Source organism: Apaloderma vittatum, unplaced genomic scaffold (assembly GCF_000703405.1).
Source record: "Apaloderma vittatum isolate BGI_N311 unplaced genomic scaffold, ASM70340v1 scaffold9238, whole genome shotgun sequence".
In the NCBI taxonomy this organism is placed as follows: Eukaryota; Metazoa; Chordata; class Aves; order Trogoniformes; family Trogonidae; genus Apaloderma; species Apaloderma vittatum.
Window position 1 is genome coordinate 16,234 of NW_009730176.1, and position 20,474 is coordinate 36,707.

Genomic DNA, 20,474 nt, shown 5'->3' on the forward strand with positions numbered 1-20,474 from the left:
TATAGGCATGATGCCTCTGTATACAAAGAGTTTATCTGTGCCTTAGATTTAGAAATGTCATAAACCTCTTTTCCTTTTTCATCTCTGGAGTGTTATTAGATCAAGCACAGAGCTGCTAACCAGTGGCAGTATCATTTCAAGGTTAATGGCAGCTTATTACTGTAGTTAGGTCTGCTTGGAAAGACCGAGTTCAGGTGCAAGACAGCATTGCCAGAGTTCTTCCTGTAACTACGCTATTTGATTATTCTTTCTCTCTGCTTTTCAGTTTTTACATTCCTTAAGTGGCTGCCAAACAAATCCATAATGATTTAAAATACTTAAAAGTTATCACATCTGGATGTAGTGCTACTGATGGACTAGAATGATAATGAGTTTTCCCTCCCCAGCATTTCTCTGTCAGATTCTGATAATGTCATGGTTTCTCTTATGTATAACTTGGAAACATTTATACAAAATTTTTATTTTATTACTGCTTGCTGACTGCGGGTGACATTCTAAGAAATGGATGTTAGTTTTCGGAGTTGCCACAGCTGCAAATTATGTGTGCCATGTAATAATGCCTTCTTTTCCGTGTGCTGTGATTACTAAATAAATAATACATGTATCCTGAGATCTCTCGTTTAGGTCAGCAGCATTTGGGAAGCAAAACACTTGTATTTCCCATGTCCTATTTTAAGTTTACTGCCTATTAGTTATGATGCTACATTGGTGTTCTGTTCAATAGCTTGCTTCCAGCCTAGCTTAATATAGTTAATTTTCTTACACTGGAGAGCCCATAATAATAGTAATAGTTTTACGGAGCTTGTGTACAGGAAAGAACAGCACTGTGTATTTTCTCTAGGTTTTCGGCCTCTGACATTAGTGTCAATAAACTGGTCTCAGTCTTGAAAACTCCGTGCTTTGAAGTACCAATGCGTTCTAGCCAAGTTTGAGACCAGGGAAAAATATTTTAATAGAAACGTCTGTCTTGAGAACTCTTCAAGAGTGTAAGCCTTGACTTGAACTGATGTATTTCAGGTACACGTATGGAAAGCCAGTAAAGGGAACTGTGACGGTCACTTGCCTTTCTGTTTCTTACTGGACAAACAAGAGAAATATAACAACAACAATGGAGGTGAGACTAATTCTGTTAGCAGTTTGTAGCTTTGTAGATTTTAAGCCGGTGTCTCTTCTGTAGGTTAAATACGCCTAGGACCATTCTTGAGTCTTGGGTTTCAGCTCTTATGGTCTATGGAGTGATTTGCACAGATAGTGTTAAACTCTCTTTAATTTCCGGATAAAGTGTTTACAATCAGCCTGCTTGTTGGGAAATGATACTTGGCCACTGTGGTCCCATGAACTGTGCCTGGAAGTTATTTTGGAGAGTACTAGTTGGCTCAGGTAGAAAAATTTTCCAGAAGCCACTGTAGTAGCGTAAGTGATGGAGGATGCGTGCCCAGGAACACTCCCTGGCCCCATGTCTGCTCCTGCTCACTGAGCCCTGTTCTTCAAGGCCAGAGGAGACCACTGCGGTTGTCTAGCTGGAGCTCTAGAGACTGAAGTGTTTTACCTGCTCATTGCCTGGTAATTACACTGGAGTTATTCTACTTGTTGTAACCTGAAGCATGACATTTAAAAAGGCGTGCAGTTTTGAACTGAAGATCTAAAAGTGACGATAGTTTCATGGCATCCTTTTGCAAAATCAGGCACCTTACTTTTGAGCTGTGGACTATCTCTAGAGCATGTTCAATTTTTGCTAATTGTGTGCCTGTCGTTTGCTGTCGGCTGACTCTAGGCTGAACTCAGTGCCTTCAGCAGCACTTAGATACTAGGAAAACTAGGAATTAGATATTAGGGAAAAAATAAAAGTAATTTTCTTCATAAGGCATTGTTAACTCCAAAGAGTAAATGAACTTCTACCAGATTTAATAAAAATGTTTACTGAAAGCAGATAGTAAAGGTCAGTATTCATAATTTTCTGTTGACACTCCAGAACTTGTATTTGGGGAGTGCTACAGGACTTTAACCAGAAAAAGCTGTTGTAAATGGAAAAGTGTCCTTGGCTTTGCTAGCTCAACAATATACTTTTTTTCTACATTGCAGATAAATGGATCTGTGAATGTAACCTGTAACAAGCTTATGTTGCAAAACTTGAAGACTGATCAGTTGTGGCACCAAGGTGACAGTGATTACACAGAGCCAATAGAAATTATTGCGGTTGTCACCGAGTCACTCACAGGTATGTGGCTGTGTGATGTCTTCTGAGAGAAATCCAAAGAGTAGGTGGTACTAGAAGAGCTTGCTGCTATGTGGAAGGGCTTACATTACTAGAAAAACATCATGTGCTGATGAGAGTATGAAACATTTACGTGCAAATATATTATCTGAAAAAATATATTATCTGAACTAACTCTTGCTTGCCTAGATATTTAATAGTTTAACCAGCTGTTAATTCAGTTGAATACAGTTCTGAGCTAAATGATTTATTAAATAACCAAGAAATATGTTCAGATGGGGGCTTAAAGTCAGTAACTGATCACTTTTGATGAGGAGAGCAGGCCTAAAGAATTGCTAGCATTAGCCTGAGTCTTCCAAACTTAAGTTTAATCACGAACTTACCTCACTTGTTTTTTTGTAAACTAAGTCTGTAGGAAGAGTCCACTGTCTATCCTCTTCTAGACCAGCTGATTTGCAAACTAAGCCTTTATGTGAGTTCATCTTCCACTGCACCTTGCATATTAGAAAGCAATCATCAGTACAAAATTTCTGTCTGTCCCAGAAACTAATTTCATTATGGACTTTCTGTAGAAACCCTGTCAAGGTGAAATTAACCAATACGGGCTTTGTAAGTGTGCTGCTTTGTACTGATCCTTAGATGGAAGGATGAAGAGCAATAAGAGTGGAAATGGTGAAAAACATATAAAATTGTTTTAAAATCACAGACAGTAAATAGTACTGCTGCTAAATAGTATTGCTGCTAAAGTATTATGTGTGTTAAAAGCATGTTTTCTAAACACATACAATTATTCAACAGGCATCTCCCAAAATTCAAGTACCATCATATTTCCAAAGCAAAGTGACTATTTTATTGAATTTATGGACTACTCTAGAGTTATAAAACCTTCTCTGAACTTCATAGCTACTGTAAGTAAGTTCTTTTGTTTTATTATGACCTGTGCATAAACAAATGTGACTTCTCTGGTATTTTTGCTTGGATGCCAAAGTTTGACTCATATTTTTAAGTATAATTTGTTTTCACATTACCTCTTTTTCATGATACATATTGACAAACACTAAACTTAAAGATGTTTACTCTAGAAAAGGATGAAGTGGCAGGGAATGCTGTAGAGTTAGTAGGATATATTTGAGTATAGTTTGTCAGCATTCTTACAGAAGCGAAAGCTTTTCAGTTTTTAGCTGATTGTTTTCCATTAGCTGACTGTGCTTTAAAACAGTACTGTAGTTATTGAGTCCTGACCCTCCTAATAATATTTGTATGTGGATATATATATGCACACAAATGTATATATACTTTAGATAATACATATATACATATAATTAAGCAGCTGTTACAAAATTCAGTAAAACTCATCAAACGCATTACTCTCAAGGCAAAGTGTCTTTTCTGCCTTCTGTCCTGTCTTTTTCATACCAGCTGCAGTCCTCTCCTAGAGGTATTATTTCATGTTCTTCATGCTGTCCATAGTTTGCCTTCAGTATTTCTACGTTTAGCAGAGGTTGCATATTGTGTGAGTATGTTTTACTTGGAAAGGGGAATTGACTTTACAGTTCTTGAAATCAGACTTAAATATCAATAAAATAGCCTTGAATATACACTTTTAGAGTAGATTGTCTCAAGTCATAGCTTTGTGCTGGCCTGATAATTTGGGTCTCTAGTTTTAGTCCTTTTCATTTTCCTTGCCAGCATCCCAGTTTGATTCCAGCTCTGAGCTCCTTCTTCTTCCTTTCCCAAAGACTGTCTGAGTGAGAGGTAGCTGAGGCATTTAGCAATGCTTGCAGCTGACACAAAAGAAGCTATCAGTTATACTCCCAGAGGTATGTCAAGGAATAGCTGCTGGTATTACTAGTAAGTGGAGATCTGCATATGCTGTACGAAGACAGGATAGGAAAATAATGGCAGAAGAGGAGAGGTAATGGAGTCACAGATCTCTGGATTGAAAAAGAAACGGGAAATATGAGTTCATTGCTTTTAAATGTAGAAGTTGATTTTTTAGAGTGTGTAATGCAGGATAATGGTTTTACTGTGAATGATAATCTGCCTGGGTATGGGAATAAAGGTTGATGTAAGTTGTAGTGCTGATTGATGGATGCTGGAGTGAAGAAGTTGCAGACTTGTTTTAAGTCTTTTCTTCAGCTCATTTGAAGAATTCATAAAGACATCTGACTTGGCACCATCTCTGCTCATCTGAGATATTTTCCTGCACACGATGTAATGTTAAGTTGTCCTTTGTTGTGGTGGTGAGATACAAGTGATAACATTAAATACTCAGGCTGTAGGTAGGGTATGTATAAATTTGCCTTTTCAACAAGAAGAGTAATTGGGAGAGCTGAAAGATAGGTTGTCAGGTCATCTTTAGGTTCTATCTACTTTGCTCTTGCTCTTTTTACTTCCTGGAGTAATGAATATTTATTCTTGGCTGACTGCAGTGCTCACAAAAGGTTAAAAATAAAGTTACTAATGTGTAGGAAATCTGAGGGTGCCCTTATTTTCTGATATGATGTGAATGCAAATATATGGGTATAGATGATACGTTGTGCTTTTTAGCTTTATCTTGACTGATGGATGTTTTTGGTTTTTTTTTGGTTTTAGCTAAAGGTGACACGTTCTGATAGCAACCAACTGACAGCTGAAGAGAGGCAGCATCTTGTCACAATCACTGCACAACAGTCAGACCTGCCTTTTCACCACTCTTCACTTTCTCAGCTTGAGAATGAGGCAACAGAGGAGAGAAATCTGACAGTCCATGTCCTGAATTACACTGTCCCAGAAAATGGAATAATTGATATTGAGTTTCCAATCCTGTCTGATACAAAAACTCTGAGAGTTCAGGTATTGCTTTGTAATTTGTTGCTTTGGAGCAGTGACACACCACACTGAGCAGGCTTTGATCAATGATGTACTGTTCCTGCCAGCTGCAACAGCTGATATTTAATCTACTGTAATTTTCCTTACCTGATATTCGTTTTAGAGGTGGAGAGAATGTGATGGATCCTATCTAAATGTGATATAATAATTGCACCAGGATAGAAAAGGATAAACCAAAACTAATACAAAGAGAAGTAATAAACTGGTCCTCTACTGCTATTAAGGCTACCATGCTTTTGTAAACAGTGCAACACATGTGAACATCACACAGATTTTTCTGTTTTATTAAGAGCTTTGTTTTGCATTGTCTTGCAGGCAGAGTTCCTCAGCAGTAGGACTGACATAGGTGTTTATGATGTGTTCAGCTCCCCCAGCCAGACTTATCTCCAGATTAAAACAAAGAGCCAGGATATAAAGGTACAGTCTGAGACAAGACTTGCCAAGATAAGAACCATCCAAGTTGCTAATCATGTTTCCATACTTTTTCATATGAATGTATGCTTTTCCTAGGCTGGGAAACCTTTTGAGCTAAGCATTGCAAGCAACAAGCCAGTGAGAGAGTTCCACTATCTGGTAAGTTACTGGTTTTACGTATGAGGGCAATCCAAGATGACTTTTACCAGTTTGAGAAATACTTCAGTGAGTGGAATACGATTGAATGTTAGATTCAGCATTTTTAATTGTGCTTTGTGAAAGAGGTGATACAAAAACTTCCTTTCCACTAGGATGATCATTTTTATAGAATCACAGAATGGTTTGTGTTGGAAAGGACCTTAGAGATCATCTCATTCCAACCCCCTGCCATGGGCAGAGACACCTTCCACGAGACTAAAATGCCCAAAGCCCCATCCAGCCTGCCCTTTAACACTTCTAGGGAGAGGGCATACTCAAGTTCTCTGGGCAACCTGGTCCAGTGCTTCGCCACCATCACAGTGAAGAATTTCTTCCTAATATCAAATCTAAATCTGCCCTCTTTCAGTTTGAAACCATTACCCCTTGTCTTATTGCTACTCTCCCTGTATAGAGAGTCCCTTCTCAACTTTTATACAGGCCCCTTTTTACCAACGGATTGTTTCACTTTTTCTTTGCAGGTGTTATCTAAGGAACAAATTATGGCTTTTGGCACAAAGGCTGCAAAAACATTCACTTTAACAGCAGAAAATTCCTGGGCTCCTTTGGCATCTATACTTGTATTCTATGTTGATGAGCTTGGAGTGGTTGTAAATGATGCTCTCACTGTCCCCATTCAGCCTGTTTTGGATGACAAGGTAACTATATTGAACTTAAGTCCGAGACCATGTTTCTGTCTATTTGTTCTGTGGTAAACATTATTTTAGATCATAGGATTGTAAATGTAAACACTTCCTCACTGAGGATCTAATCTGAGGTTTGTGTAAGCCTTTGGAAAAACTTCTGTTAATACCAGTGCAGTGACGGTTCAGCTATTGCCTGTCTGAAGGAAATTTCTCCTAGCCTTATGTTTTCCACAGGAACAGATGCACAGCATCTCCTTTTGGTTTTAGTAGGTTGGTCAATTAGCAAAAGATTGCTCTGGCCAATATAGTGGAAAGGTACTCATAGGCATTCTAAGTATGAAACTGTGAATGTTTATAAAGATCTTATTCTAGCCGGGCAGTGGTCACATTGTATGTGGTGTGTCATCAGTCAATGTGACCAGTGTTTGTGTTTCATGTGACTGTGCACACATTAACTCAAAAAAAACTTAAAGAGGAGTGGGAAAACTACTGTTGCAGCAATAAATCGATTGCACAGCTGCCCCTTCTTCCCCCAGTGTGGTTGCCACCAGTGCCAGGCAACCCCAGAGAACTTTTGTCCTGGTGTTCTCAAACCAGGACACCAGCTTATTTAGCAGGATGAGATTTGATCCTTTGTGCAAATAAAAGCCTCACTGTGACTTTTACAGGTGAGACTACCCAAAGACTCTTGATGGGTTCAGATTCATCCTTCCCTATGGAAACTTTAACACTTATAACCAGACATCAGTAGGGAGGCTATTTTACTCCTGCATAAAAAAACCTTCTCCGTTCCTTTCATGATTTATCCAAACTCAGGATATGAGCATTGTTATCACAGGATAAGAAAATGGAGAGGCAAGATGGTGAGAGAGCTGCAGGCACACATTTGTTGTTTGTGGTTATCATGTACCACTGCCTGAAGAATATAAATAAATAGAAAACAAATAGGATAATTTAGTAAACAAATAAGATAATTTAGTTGAAACTTGAGAGTTTTAGGGTGGATAGACGAAGATATTACTAATGAGGAAGGCATAACAGTATGGTTCAGTCTTCTGGGAATAAACTGAAATCTTTCCACAGACTGCAGTTGTAGTGTGTTGACCCTGGCTGGATGCCAGGTGCCCATCGAAGTCCCTCTATCACTCCCCACCTCAGCCGGACAGGGGGAAAAAAATATAATGAAAGGCTCATGGTCAAGGTAAATACAGGGAGATCGCTCAGGAGTTACCATCATGGGCAAACCAGACTTGACTCTGGGAAATTAGTTTGACTTATTACCAATCAAATCAGTGATGGGCAATGAGAAATAAATGCAAATCTTAAAACACCTTCCTCTCACCCCTCCCTTCTTCCCAGGCTCAACTTCACTCCTGATTTTCTCTACCTCCTCCCACTCAGTGATGTAGGGGGACTGTGAGTGTAGGTCACAATCTCTTCATCACACATTCTCTGCTGCTCCATCCTCCTCAGCGGGAGGACTCCCCCTCCTGCTCTTTTCCTGCTACAGTGTGGAGTCCCTTCCATGGGAGTCCTTCATGAACTTCTCCAATGTAACTTTTTCCCAAGGAAGAGAGTTTTTCACAAACTGCTCCAATGTGGTGCAGTCCTTCAGGAACAGATCGCTCCAGTGTGGGTTCCCCACAAGTCCTGCCACCAAACCTGCTCCTGCGTGGGCTCCTCTCCCCATGGATCCGCAGGTCCTGCCAGGAGCCTGCTCCAGCATGGACTTCCCATGGGGTCACTGCTCCCTTCAGGCACACCTACTTGCTCCCGCATAGGGTCCTGCACTGGCTGCAGACGGACATGTGCTCCATCACTAACCCCCATGGGCTGTGGGGGGACAACCCACCTCGCCATGGTCTTCACCACAGGCTGCAGGGGAATGTCTGCTCTGACTCTACTGGACATGGGGGAAGCTTCTAGCAGCTTCTCACAGAAGGCACTCCTGTAGCCCTGTACCAACAAAAGTATAAACAAAGAGGATAAAAAAAATCAAGTTTAAGTTATGAGAATTTAATATCAACCATGACTGATCTCAGAGGCTTCAAAAATTCAAGCTATTTCCATTTTGCCATTTCAAAGCTAGGCAGTGACATCAATTCAGTACTATGGAAATCTACTTTCTCTGTAATTTATAACCTTGGCAAACATTTAATTTCTGTAAATCGGTTAATAAAATCAAATACACTGACCTGCAGTGCTGCAGTGTACCCAGATAAAAAACATTTGTTCTGTGTCAATTAGTCTCATGCCCATCTACAGTGAAGCACATAGTGCTAATCCCATTTATGTTGGCAACATTAGTGTGTTTGCTGTTGCTCTGTGATTTTTATACTGAATGTGTTTGGAAGATACCAATAACACAGATTTATCAGAGGAAGGGGCTGTAGATTCAGACATGTAAATACATACCCTTACATGTAGGATCAGGATTCAGTTGCTTCAGCCCAGACATCTGGTGTCCTCCAAGAAGCCACAGGGTGCTCAAGGTGTCATCATGGGATGGGTAGATGTTTCAAAGGCCCTGTGGGAGACCTGTTCCTTTCTGATCGGGAGCTTAGGGTCAGACAGCGTGCTCTGAGACATCTCAAGTGGTTCCAGGTGCCTTCAGTTGACTAAATTTCATCTCTGTATGTGAGTTATGTATCTAAACTCAGTTTACAGAGGACCAGTTGTGCCAAGAGTGTTGTTTTTCTTTCTGGACCTCCAGTGCCTGCTCCAGAAGGATAAGTTACGTGTCCTGTCTGGCAGCACCACTGGATGTGTTGTGGATATCTTTGATCATCTCAAATGGTGCTGAGTGCCAGTGTTTATATAATTGAATCCCACCTGCAGGCAGTATAGTCAGTGGACTCTGTAGGAGTGTCTTCTTCGCCACCAGCTGGATTTATGCTTCTTGGTGGGCCAAGCTACTGCTTAGTCTTCATTATTTCTTTTGACTCCATGTGATGGGAGCTTAAACACTGAAATGAAACATGGACAACGAGATAGAGGTAACTTAAGTGTGGAGCTTAATTCTACTTGAAGACTTTTTAGTAATGGTGTTTTGATGAGAGAAAAGAGTAAAACTGTTCATTTTAAACAGAAACTGTGCAGTGTCATCTGATGCAGTGGAGATGAGGTGCATTAGAAACACGTTACAGCAGATGAACCTTCCTCTCTTCAGTACACAGAGGAAGGCATACTGATGCTGTATTAGCATTATTAGCCTCTTTATTTCCTTCTTTCTTACCCATGCACCTGTTACATATATGCCTTTTCTGTGTTGATCTCACTATGTAATCTTTGAGGGCTGATTTTTTTCCTAAAATCATCTTTCCCTTAATATGTTACATGCTGTGTTGTGCAATGATAAACAGTGAATGCATTTCTTCTGCTGAGCTCAGCTGCAGAAACTGGTATATCCTTGTGGCTCAGGAGTTTGCTGCTTGTATACTAAATACTGGTTGAAATGACAATGAATCCTGATGCTGGCTTCCCACCAGTCCAAGAAACTGATCATGGAATCATTTTGGTTGGAAAAGACCTTCAAGATCATCAAGTCCAGCCATTAACTAACTCTGCCAGGTCCATTTCTAAACTATGTCCCTGAGCACCATATCTAAACAGCTTTTAAACACATCTGAGGATGGCAATGCAACCACTTCCCCAGACAGCCTGTTCCAGTCTTTGTTAACTTTCAATGTAGAAGTTTTTCCTAATGTCTAACCTAAACCTCCCATGGCACAGCCTGAGGCCTTTTCCTCTTGTCCTGTTGGTTGTAACTTGTGAGAAGAGACCAACACCCACTTCTCTACAACCTCCTTTCAGAGAGTTGTAGGGAGCGATAAGGTCTCCCCTCAGCCTCCTTCAGACTAAACAACCCCAAGTCCTTCCGCTGCTCCTTGTAAGACTTTTTCTTGAGACCCTTCACCAGCTTTGTTGCCCTTCTCTGGACCCACTCCAGCCCCTTGATGTCTTTCTTATACTGCCCAAAACTGAGCACAGCGCTCAAGGTGCGGCCTCACCAGTGCCAAGTACAGTGGGGCAATCTCTTCCCTACTCCTGCTGGCCACGCTATTCATGATGCAGGCCAGGATGCCATTGGCCTTCTTGGCCACCTGGGCGCACTGCTGAACTAGGAGAGCAAGAGAACAAAGTGAATGCCATATTATTTTCACAAAGGTCCTAGGAAAACCAAATCCGAAGTCTTAATTATAGACAATTAAGCTAAGAAATGCCTCCTTGCAGTTGGTAGTGGCTGTACATATCACTATATAGTTTAAAACAATGCTGGGTTTGCCTTTTTTATAGATTAAAATCTCTTGGAGCAAAGACAAGGTGAAGCCATCTGAGAAGGTCTCACTTAAAATCAGTACAACAGAACCAGGATCAGTCATTGGACTTGCAGTTGTTGATAAAAGTACAAAGCTTCTGGGAGAAAGTAGTGACATAACAGAAGATTCTGTAAGTACATGGGAAAAAAGGTTTTCATTATTGTGTATGTGTGTATGAAAGACGTATGTTTATGTACTCATATGTGTATGAAAGATATGTTTATGGAAATGTTACAGTTTATATACTGAATGAGTAACCTCATTTGGGCAGGATTTTTGGTTCTTAATTATGGAAGTATTTTTACTTCTGCAAGTAGTTTATCAACATGAGCAGAAAAGACTGTAAGGCTTACAGGCTAATGGGCCTGTCATTTTTAATTCCAATTAATACTTTATGGTTCTTCCATTTGATAAGCTGCTCAGTTAACACTTGGCAGTTTCTTCTTTCAGGAAAGACAAAAAAATCAGAAAAACTTCCTAATGGTTTGTTCTTTGTGCTCTTTAAAATTAGTGATATAAAAAAATAATTTTATTTTTTTTAAGAATAGAATAAATTACTCATCTTTTTGAATTATTTTTACTTGCAGAAGCTCTAGTACATCAATGATTGTAAAGAGTTGAGAGTTTACATAATTCTTAAAGTGCTCAAATGGCATAGTTTAAGTGCCATAGGGTATCAGTGGATTATATAGGCTTGGTCACTCTTTCATTAATCAAGAAACAATTGCAGCCTAATCCACTTAATCATGTTGTGGATCCTCTTCTCTTTGACATGAGAGCTGAGCAAGCTACTCCTTGAGGTATAGCTCTATGGATTAATATCTGGAACAGTGAAAATTCTGAAAAATGTCAGTTTGCACTCAGTGTTTGAATGATTTTGTTTCCTTTGTCTTAGGTCTTCCATGAGCTCAATTTATACAACTCAGTGCAGTATTTCCCCCTGGTCAGAGGTTCTTTTGGTGTTTTTCAGGTACTTTTTTAAAAAAAAAATTCTAAGCTGGAATTTTTTTTACTGCTTAGTGATTTACACATCACTTACTAGAAGAAAATGCTCTTGTTAAAGTTTGGGACTGTGGACAATGTACTGTTTTCATAGCTTATATGGGTTTTGAATTGTGAAATTCATCAATATGTAAATACTCTGAATGCACAGAAATATGTTCATACTTTCATAAGTACAAATTGCTTTATGATTGATATTGCCTTCTCTTTGAGAAGGTTTCAGTCATTAAGGCAATATTCAGATGATCTTCTTTGTTCGTTTCTGTATATTACTTGCTTTAGCTCTGTGGTTGCTTTATTATGATAACTTTATTTTCTTAAAAAGAAAGAAAAAGAAAATAGATAAACACTGTTGATGTCCTGAATTCCCTTTACTGAGATATACCGTATAAATTTTATCCAGAAATGCAACCTTTGGGTATCAACTGACGCAGTTCTTGAGGAGGATAAGGAACATTTTCTTTGTAAGTAATAAAAATGAATGTAGCCAAATCTAATTTATGGAGTGATTAAGATGATTAAGAGAATGGAACATCACCCTTATGAGGAAAGGCTGAAGGAGCTGGGTCTCTTCAGCTTGGAGAAGAGGAGGCTGAGGGGTGACCTCATTAATGTTTATAAATATGTCAAAGGGGAGTGTCAGGAGGACAGAGCCAGGCTCTTCTCAGCGACATCCAATGACAGGACAAGGGGCAAGGAGCACAAACTGCATCCTGCTTTGCAAACCATTACCATTTCCAAGGTTCACGACATACAAAATGCATATGACTAGTACTGTGAAAACTTCCTTTTTGCTGCTATTCTGAGTGACACTACCCCTTAAAGGCCTAAGGGTGAATGGAGTTTTTATTTGCAGTTCCAGCTGATATATGTCGCAGTAGTTTATCATGTGTAGCTATATTACACCAGTTCTGTAAGCATTCCGGATAGCCCATGTAGAGATTTAAGTTTGCGTGAAACTTTTTTTTTATTCTTAAAAAAAAATCCTAAGAAGACAAAAAAAAAGTCGACCATAATGTCAAAGAGTAGTGTTAGCGTATGTAACAAAGCTATAACTTATAGTCCAAACACTCTATTAAGTTGACTTTTCTTAACTGTATTCATTTGATTTTTCTTGAATCTAAATGCTCGCAAGTAGGACAATATTTTTTATTTTGTAGATGGTGGAATGATACCCATAGAGGATGGTTTTGGTGATGATATGCCAGTATCTAAAAATGGACCTCCTGATTTTGGCGATCTCTATGTGAGAACACATTTTCCAGAAACCTGGCTTTGGATCGACACTAAAACTAGGTATAAGATTAGAAGCAAATGGAAACTGATTTACCATTGCCGCTGTTATTTTGTAGAGTTCAGTCGCATTCTGCACTGGTGCTGAAGAGCATGACGCTTAAAAATATGTTATTTGTATTCTACTACCACCTAGAGGCCACAAGTGAGATTGGAGACCCACCAAATAAGGCACAAAATAGGACAATGCCTGACTGAAGGCCTCGTAGTTTTAATAGAAGCTAGATAAAAATCCCGGAGATAAAAAAACCCTCAACTCTCTTCCTTTTACAGATAGGGAGATAACAGATAGGGAGACCTGGTCTTTTTCTCTATAGTACATGAGAAGATGGTGATTAGCCCCAACAGGGAAGTCGGTTCCTGCCTGCACCTAATTCTATGAACAGTTCAAACTGTCAACTGCTGCTGAAACCTGACCTGCACAGATCTTGTATTCTTTCACAGCTGAAAAGCTCAGGAAGTAGCCATCACCAGGGATTGTTTTAGAGGATCTGAAAAAGCTGATAACGTGTAATGTGATTCAATTACCATCAGTTCATGCAATTTAAAATAATTTCTTTAACTCATTTTGATCCCATCACAAGTGTTTCTAAAGGAATAGGAAGAGAAAACCAAATAATCATCAGCTTTTCCTGCCAAGAGTTTGGACTTAATTTCTGATGCATTTTAGACATTTGTGTCCACTTAGGGATGTCTATAAATGGATGCTTTTGAAAGCCTGCTCTCCCCTTCTGCCATCAGATCTGACACAGACACCACAATGGAAGTCATTGTACCTGATACCATCACATCCTGGGTAGCCAGTGCTTTTGTGATGTCTGAGAAGGGAGGACTTGGAGTGACAACTGCACCGGTGGAGGTACCATCACACTAGACAGTTCTTTAAATGTTGATGATGCTGTTGGTTATTACCAGAAGCTGTATTGTTGTTCTAACAACAGCCGTCTCCTTAACTAATAAAATCATTGAGAGGCCATGTATATTGAAACTGTAAAAAAACATCATCACTGAAGAAATATGAGATACTCTATCAGCCTCCCCTTCTTGTTCATATAAATATCTCAGACATTACACAAATACTTGAATGTGTCTTTCTGTTGGAGCAGTGGTTTTATTATAGCACTTTCAGGATGTGTCTCTGCTTCAGAATCTTTGTATGTAGAAAGGGGAAATGGCTGCCTGGGGACAGAGTGTTTCCATGTTTTCTTGTCTCTGCCAAGAGGGCGTTCCAACAGTTGATAGTACATGCAGGGAGATTAGCACAGACTAGCTGGGAAGAAGTAACTGAAAGGGGAGGGGCACATTGTCTGTTGGAAAGATCATGTTGGAAATATCATGCCAATGTATTGCTCCTCTAAAACTTTCCCCAGCAGGTAGGACAGGAGAATTGCTTTAAAGACTAAATTCTGACCTCACCTTCGTTTATCTGTTAAAACCAGTCTTGTACTAAACATAGGTGGTGCTTTTTGGGTGACTTATTTTGAGAAGCTGTCAAGTTCTTGTCTCCTTAGGCTTTTTTTTTGTGCTTCCAAGTGTTTGAGGAGTTTTAGGAATTTCAGCTAAATTTGGCACTCTTTAGATTAGATCTCTAACCTAAGATTCCCAGAGTCCAAGTGCAGTTGTCCTAAGCTCTCTCTGTGTTCATGGAAATAGCTACTTAGAGTTATTCAGACTGATTAATACAGGAATTACTTTTTGAAGTCTTATATATGTTGAAGGTAGTTATCTGCTTTCATTCATTATGTGAAGATCCTAGAGAAACTGTGTTCCTAACTGAGACAACTCAAGTGCCTAAGGTTAGAAACTATGCAGTACTGGGTCATAGATTTACAACGTGATGCCAGGACTAGTGCAAGCATAGCTTGGAGACAGCCATTTACCCGTTTAATTCTCATGCCTTCAAATTCTTGGGGAGGGGCAACTTTTGGGATCCAAACCGAGATTTAGGTCCAGATTTCTAAGTTGGCTGCTACACCAGACACAGAACATGTGCTTTGAACATCTCGATCATAACTCCACCATAGAATTTGGACCCTGAATCTGGATTTTGTGGCTAATGACTCCTTTGAGACTGGAGTCGTGATTCTCATTTCTTTGACTTGGCTTGGCAGAGATGTGACAGAAAGAGGAATAGTTTTCTGATTCAAGCTGTGTGAAAATATATACTTGGCCTCTCATCCTCAAATCTGAGAAGGCTGCAAGTAGAACAGATGTTGAGATTACTGTTTAACTATAATCACCCACACGCACTGTTCAGTACTTCGTTCTCATTGGGGTGTTTAGATCGTACTTAGAGTTCCATATAGCTGAAACATGTTAATCAGTACCATACAGAAAGGCAAATAAAAGAAATGCATGAAAACTGTAATGGGGAAATAAGTAAGTGACATCTGTGTGCTTAATGTCATTTATTTTGCATCTTGTTTTTATTTGACGCCTACTACACAGTGTCGATAACTTTTACCCTATCATGTTTTATTGTAATGTACTGGAATATTCCTGATTGTAAAACTTAAGCATTGCAAGAGTTGTAGAGAAAAGCAAAGCAAAAAAAAAAAAAAAAAGACAATAAAAACAGGTACACAGGGTAAAATGTAAAATGTGACTAAGAACTAAAAAATAGTTATCCATCAGAACTTCTCTAATTAAAGAAATTTTTGACACTGAAGGCTTTAGCAAACAGCTTCTCGAAGTTTTAAAAAGAAGCTGTTGGAATATTTGCTAGCTAGAAAGAAAACTGAAGAGTTTTTAGATTTGAAACTCAAAACACTTGGAAGATTTTTTTTTAATGAAAACCAAATTAAAACCATTTTTAGCTAACATTTCGATAGTAAGAAATATCATGCTTCAGTCATTCTTATTGTACAGATGTTCATAAACAGTGAAATTTGGATCCCCTTCAGCTTGATGAGAGCTTACCACTGACTTCTCAGAGCCAAGACTTTGTCCAAACCCCTCTGTTCACAGATAAAAGTAATTGCTTGCTGGTACATTTCTGTAGTTTTTATTTTAATTAAGAAAATCTGTATTTTTAGAAATATAACTAAAGAATTTATGCCAACATTAATCTTTCAAAATAACACATCATTCTAAGGTGCTGGTGAATTACAGAATCTGGGAGAGATAGTTATTTCGTACTCCAACATCCATTTCTGTATTGACATGGAGATAAGGCAAATGACAGATTCTTAATCATCCGTTACTTGTGCACTCAAGCCAGTTCAGTTATCTTGGTGAGATCCCAGGACAGATCGCAGCTTCTAAACTTGCCAGATGGAAGGCTCTTAGTCCCAGTTCAGGTGCCTCTGTTAGGACTTTCCTTGTCAAAGCTGTCAACAGACCTCATCTAGATGGCACCGCTGAGTTCCTGCAAAGGTGCTAACGACAAGAAGCATCTTTGGCTTCTGCTTCAGCCCTGCAGCAATGCGTTTTGTTAACTGTAGAGTACAAGTAAACATACTCTGTCATCTGTATTTAAAAATGATCGAGTAGTCATTTTCTTGCTAGTATCCGACTGTAGGAGTTCACTGCTGATTTTGTTTTGCAGCTAGAAGCTTTTCAACCTTTCTTCATTTTCCTGAACCTTCCATATTCTGTCGTCAGAGGAGAGCAGTTCATTTTGGAAGTAAACATCTTTAATTATTTGAAAGAAGAAACTGAGGTAAAATAACAGTCTCTTTGTATCTGAAAATTACTCGACACTGCAGAGTTTTAATCACTGGTGGAGACCACATCTTTCTCTTAAGAGAACTTTAACATTTTCTTCAGTAGGTGGACTGTAAAGCTATTTTTCTATGCACAAAAAAGGTGGCAGCTTATGAAAGCAGTTTTTCAAAAGGAACACTTTGTACTGCAAATGTTACTGTATTTACAGGTTACCGTGATCCTGGATATGAATGATGCTTTTGAAATGATCGTAACATCCAATGAAATAAATGATACAGAAAATCAACAGTCTATATCTGTACCAAGTGAAGATGGGAAAACTGTTCAATTCCCAATCAAGCCAAAACAGCTGGGAGAGATTCCCATCAAAGTGACAGCAATATCATCTGCTGCTTCTGATGCTATCATCCAGAAAGTTTTAGTAAAGGTAACCAGTTTGCAGTTGGCTTGATCCTGAAATAAATTGTTCCCTAAAATAGACAACACAGTGCAGGAAAAAATCAAATCAGTTTACTTGTCTGCCTCTTGCTTTGTGAGGTTTGTATCAGGTCAGGTGGCTTTAAGCAGAAAACGTTTCTTTTAAAATAATTTATCCTTTATTATTCTTTAGATTCCCTTCTAGGAATGAACATATAAATGTGTTCTACAACAGATAGTGCATCAAATATTTTGAAAGCAACATGAAACTTGTCTGTGCATCAATGAACCTTTTGAATCATTAAGATTCAAGACCTAACTTAATGATCTGTGGAGGGCTGACCAAATAACTGTGTCATGGATAATTTTGCCATACACCTGATGAGTTCAAAGTCTATTTTATATGAACGTTTCTGTATTTTGCTAGTGGGGAAAATTTAGACTACAGACTTTCTGATAAACCAGAGACTGATAAGACTTTCCTAACTTTGAACATCTAGGTCTGATTCATGTTAGGCCCTATTTCAGTGGAGAGTGGTAGACATTTGTACTTCTCATCCCAAAATAAATGCTTAAAATCACAGAATCAGAGACAGAGATTGAAGCAAATAGTGGAGGTAGGTCTTTATAAGTAAAACATTTCTGTGTCACTTTGGATGGGCCAATAGCTCAGGTTTTTGATGTGTTAGCAAGCAGCACAAAATACCTGTTTTAGATCCCTCAGCACAGTAAGTGCATAACTCCTGTCCTAAAATCAACAAACTGTTGGAGTTGACAATAATCCTGTCTTTATTTGGATAGGCTGAAGGATTGGAACAGACATATTCGCAGACAGTCCTTTTGGATTTGACTGGGAATAAGCCACAAGCAGTGTCAAAACCTTTGGATTTCACTTTTCCTTCTGATGTTGTAAGTGGCAGTGAGAGAGTGCAGGTCACTGCTGTTGGTAAGGATTGTCATACTCTATTTCCGTCCTTATAATTTACTGTTCAGCTGTATTTTTTTTTCTTAAATATTTTTTTGCTTGCTGGGCCTTTGTTGAACTTGATATCTATCTATGTGCCCATAATCAGCTGCAGGCCTAGGTGGTTTTTAAAGAACAGAGCGATTGCCAGTAATAATTAGAAGGAGTAAACTGTTGTCACGTGGAGCAGGGAGGCTGATATATAATAACCTCAGCTACCTTATCAGGATTTGCCAGAGCTTCTCTCAGAGTCCTGGCTGAAGAATACTTAGAAGATTTTGCCCAGTATGGCTGTTGATTTATAGGTTTGTAGGGAACTGCACTAATTTTTATTTAACTGCTATATTAATAGGTTGAATCATTGGTTCAAAATCATGCATTAGTCTAACCATAGGAGGAACTTAGGGGTGGAGTTTGTTATTACTTTGATTTATGATATCATAGTATTGACTATCCATTTTCAGAGTTAGGGAGTCAATTTTTAATAAGGAAGGTCTGGCAAAGTTTGCTAGTGTCCTGTTTTAATTCTGCTTGTCTGCAGAGTAAGACCTAAAATCTGACAAATTGTTGTTTCTTGTGATCCCTAGGCTTTGGTAATAATTGTGGGCTAGAAAAGAAATACAGGAAGTTTCAAATATGTTTCATTGCTGAAATGTTTTCCTGAATTAAGTATATTTTGTATATTTTCTTTTTTTTTTTTTGAATGGTGGCTATTTGAAATGACTCTGTAGTTGAAAAGGTCAGTGAGAAGATGGGTCAATGGGCACAAAGTTGATAAGAAGATAAAGTATCCTTTCTGTGTGAGGCATGCATTTATTTACAATAAGTTGTAATTTATTTTTATTAAATTTTACCTTTCAGGTGATTTACTTGGGCCTTCCATCCATGGTTTGTCGTCATTGATTAAGATGCCTTATGGCTGCGGTGAACAGAATATGATCAATTTTGCTCCAAATGTTTATGTTTTGCAATACCTGACTAAAACCAGGCAGCTGAGAGAGGATATTAAATCAAAAGCTGTATCATTTATGAGAAAAGGTCTGTATGATTAAAACAAAGATGTTAGATTTTTAAGAACTCTTACTAGTAAAAAGATGTCCATGACTCTGCATTTGGTATTTAAAATACTGCTCCCTTTGTGTCATGTGAACTGGAAGAAAAGCCCATCTCTCTCTTTTCCTCTTTTTTTCTTTGCTAACAGAATTAAAGAGCAAATTATTTTGTTTACAAGAGTGAGTTTGCTCAGGAAGAAAAATGTTGTTTTTATAGAATTACCTTTTTTTCCTGATGAAAAATGCATTTTAGAAGTAACTCCTATGGATTTCCTGGGTGATGGTTATTCCTCCTTTGATAAAACCATGCTCGAACAAACATTTATCTCTGAGGCGCAGAAGCTGACAATTAGTCAGTGGGCAGAGTGAACCATATTCATCCCACATGTGTATCTGTCTTCAGTGATGCTGTCCCTCTCCTGCTACGTCCTTGTAGAGCTCAAGGAGTGGCTGATTGATCTGGTGGCTGGCTTTCGCCCACCCAAGTTTTAGGCTTAGTCAGAAGTCAGCTCTGTGCTGGAAATCAAAACCTGGAAAATTTTAGTTGGAAATTGTTGTATATTTTAATTGGGATGTGCTCTAGGACATCACAAAGTGTGGAGAACAGAGTTGCACTTTGTGCCTTTTGGATCAGACAATGTCTAAACTGCCATGTACCACATTTGCCACGTCAGTCCGCATGCTGAGAGCCTGGTTCACAGGGGGGAGTGAGACCATCCTCATGTGAACTACACCCTTACGAAGGCATCGTGATGACATTTTCAAATTTTGCTTGCTCTCTGTGGGTCTTTGAATTATTTTTCTTTTCTTTGTGTGTGATTTTTTTTTTGAAGTTGTTGACATTTCCTTTGGAAAAGACATAGCTCAAAATAAATTTTCCTTTCATTAAGATCCCAGTTTTCTGTCAAAAGTAGTTAATTTTTTTTTTTTTAAATCCTTCCTACTCCATGGGTTAATTGAGAAGTAAGATGAGGAGGAGATGTGTTATATAAACAGCTACTCTGAAGTTTATCAGCACTCTACCACTCTTTAAAGCCTGAGGTTTTCTACCATGCTCTTCTGAAGCTTCCCAGTAGCTGACTTGCTACAGTTATTTCAAAGCAAGTGAAAATTACAGGATTAAATGTCACTTGTATACAAAGCATGGTGTTACTTGTTCATTGGGGCTTTGAAATTAGGTATATGTTTTTAGAACTGTAGTAGCCAAAAGAGTAAGTATGCTGAAATATTTGTAATGTTAAGATAGATAGGAAAAAAACACAATAAAAAAAAATTCTATTTTTTAACAATTGATTTTACTTGTTGCACCGATTTTGTTTTTAAACGTCATCTTAAAGTTGAAATTTATCTTTAGTTTGAGATGTAACTTTTATAAGATCATGGAATGGATTGTGATAAAGTTTAATTTAAACCAGACTT

At 38.6% G+C, this 20,474-nt stretch overlaps 1 protein-coding gene across 1 annotated transcript in view; it reads left to right on the forward strand.

The window, feature by feature from the left end:
• CD109 (CD109 molecule) overlaps positions 1-19,547 on the forward strand; it is a gene marked incomplete at its 5' end in the record, with an annotated part of 34,018 nt that extends 14,471 nt beyond the window's left edge. The window contains 17 exons of the mRNA XM_009874688.1: positions 1,018-1,114; positions 2,083-2,218; positions 3,014-3,123; positions 4,811-5,050; positions 5,402-5,503; positions 5,597-5,659; positions 6,178-6,354; positions 10,639-10,791; positions 11,557-11,631; positions 12,067-12,127; positions 12,824-12,959; positions 13,698-13,815; positions 16,504-16,617; positions 16,831-17,049; positions 17,841-17,985; positions 18,865-19,041; positions 19,459-19,547. Coding sequence (XP_009872990.1) covers positions 1,018-1,114; positions 2,083-2,218; positions 3,014-3,123; positions 4,811-5,050; positions 5,402-5,503; positions 5,597-5,659; positions 6,178-6,354; positions 10,639-10,791; positions 11,557-11,631; positions 12,067-12,127; positions 12,824-12,959; positions 13,698-13,815; positions 16,504-16,617; positions 16,831-17,049; positions 17,841-17,985; positions 18,865-19,041; positions 19,459-19,547 — 2,212 coding nt within the window. The remainder of the gene's footprint in view (positions 1-1,017; positions 1,115-2,082; positions 2,219-3,013; positions 3,124-4,810; positions 5,051-5,401; positions 5,504-5,596; positions 5,660-6,177; positions 6,355-10,638; positions 10,792-11,556; positions 11,632-12,066; positions 12,128-12,823; positions 12,960-13,697; positions 13,816-16,503; positions 16,618-16,830; positions 17,050-17,840; positions 17,986-18,864; positions 19,042-19,458) is intronic.
• Between the last annotated feature and the right edge of the window lie 927 nt (positions 19,548-20,474).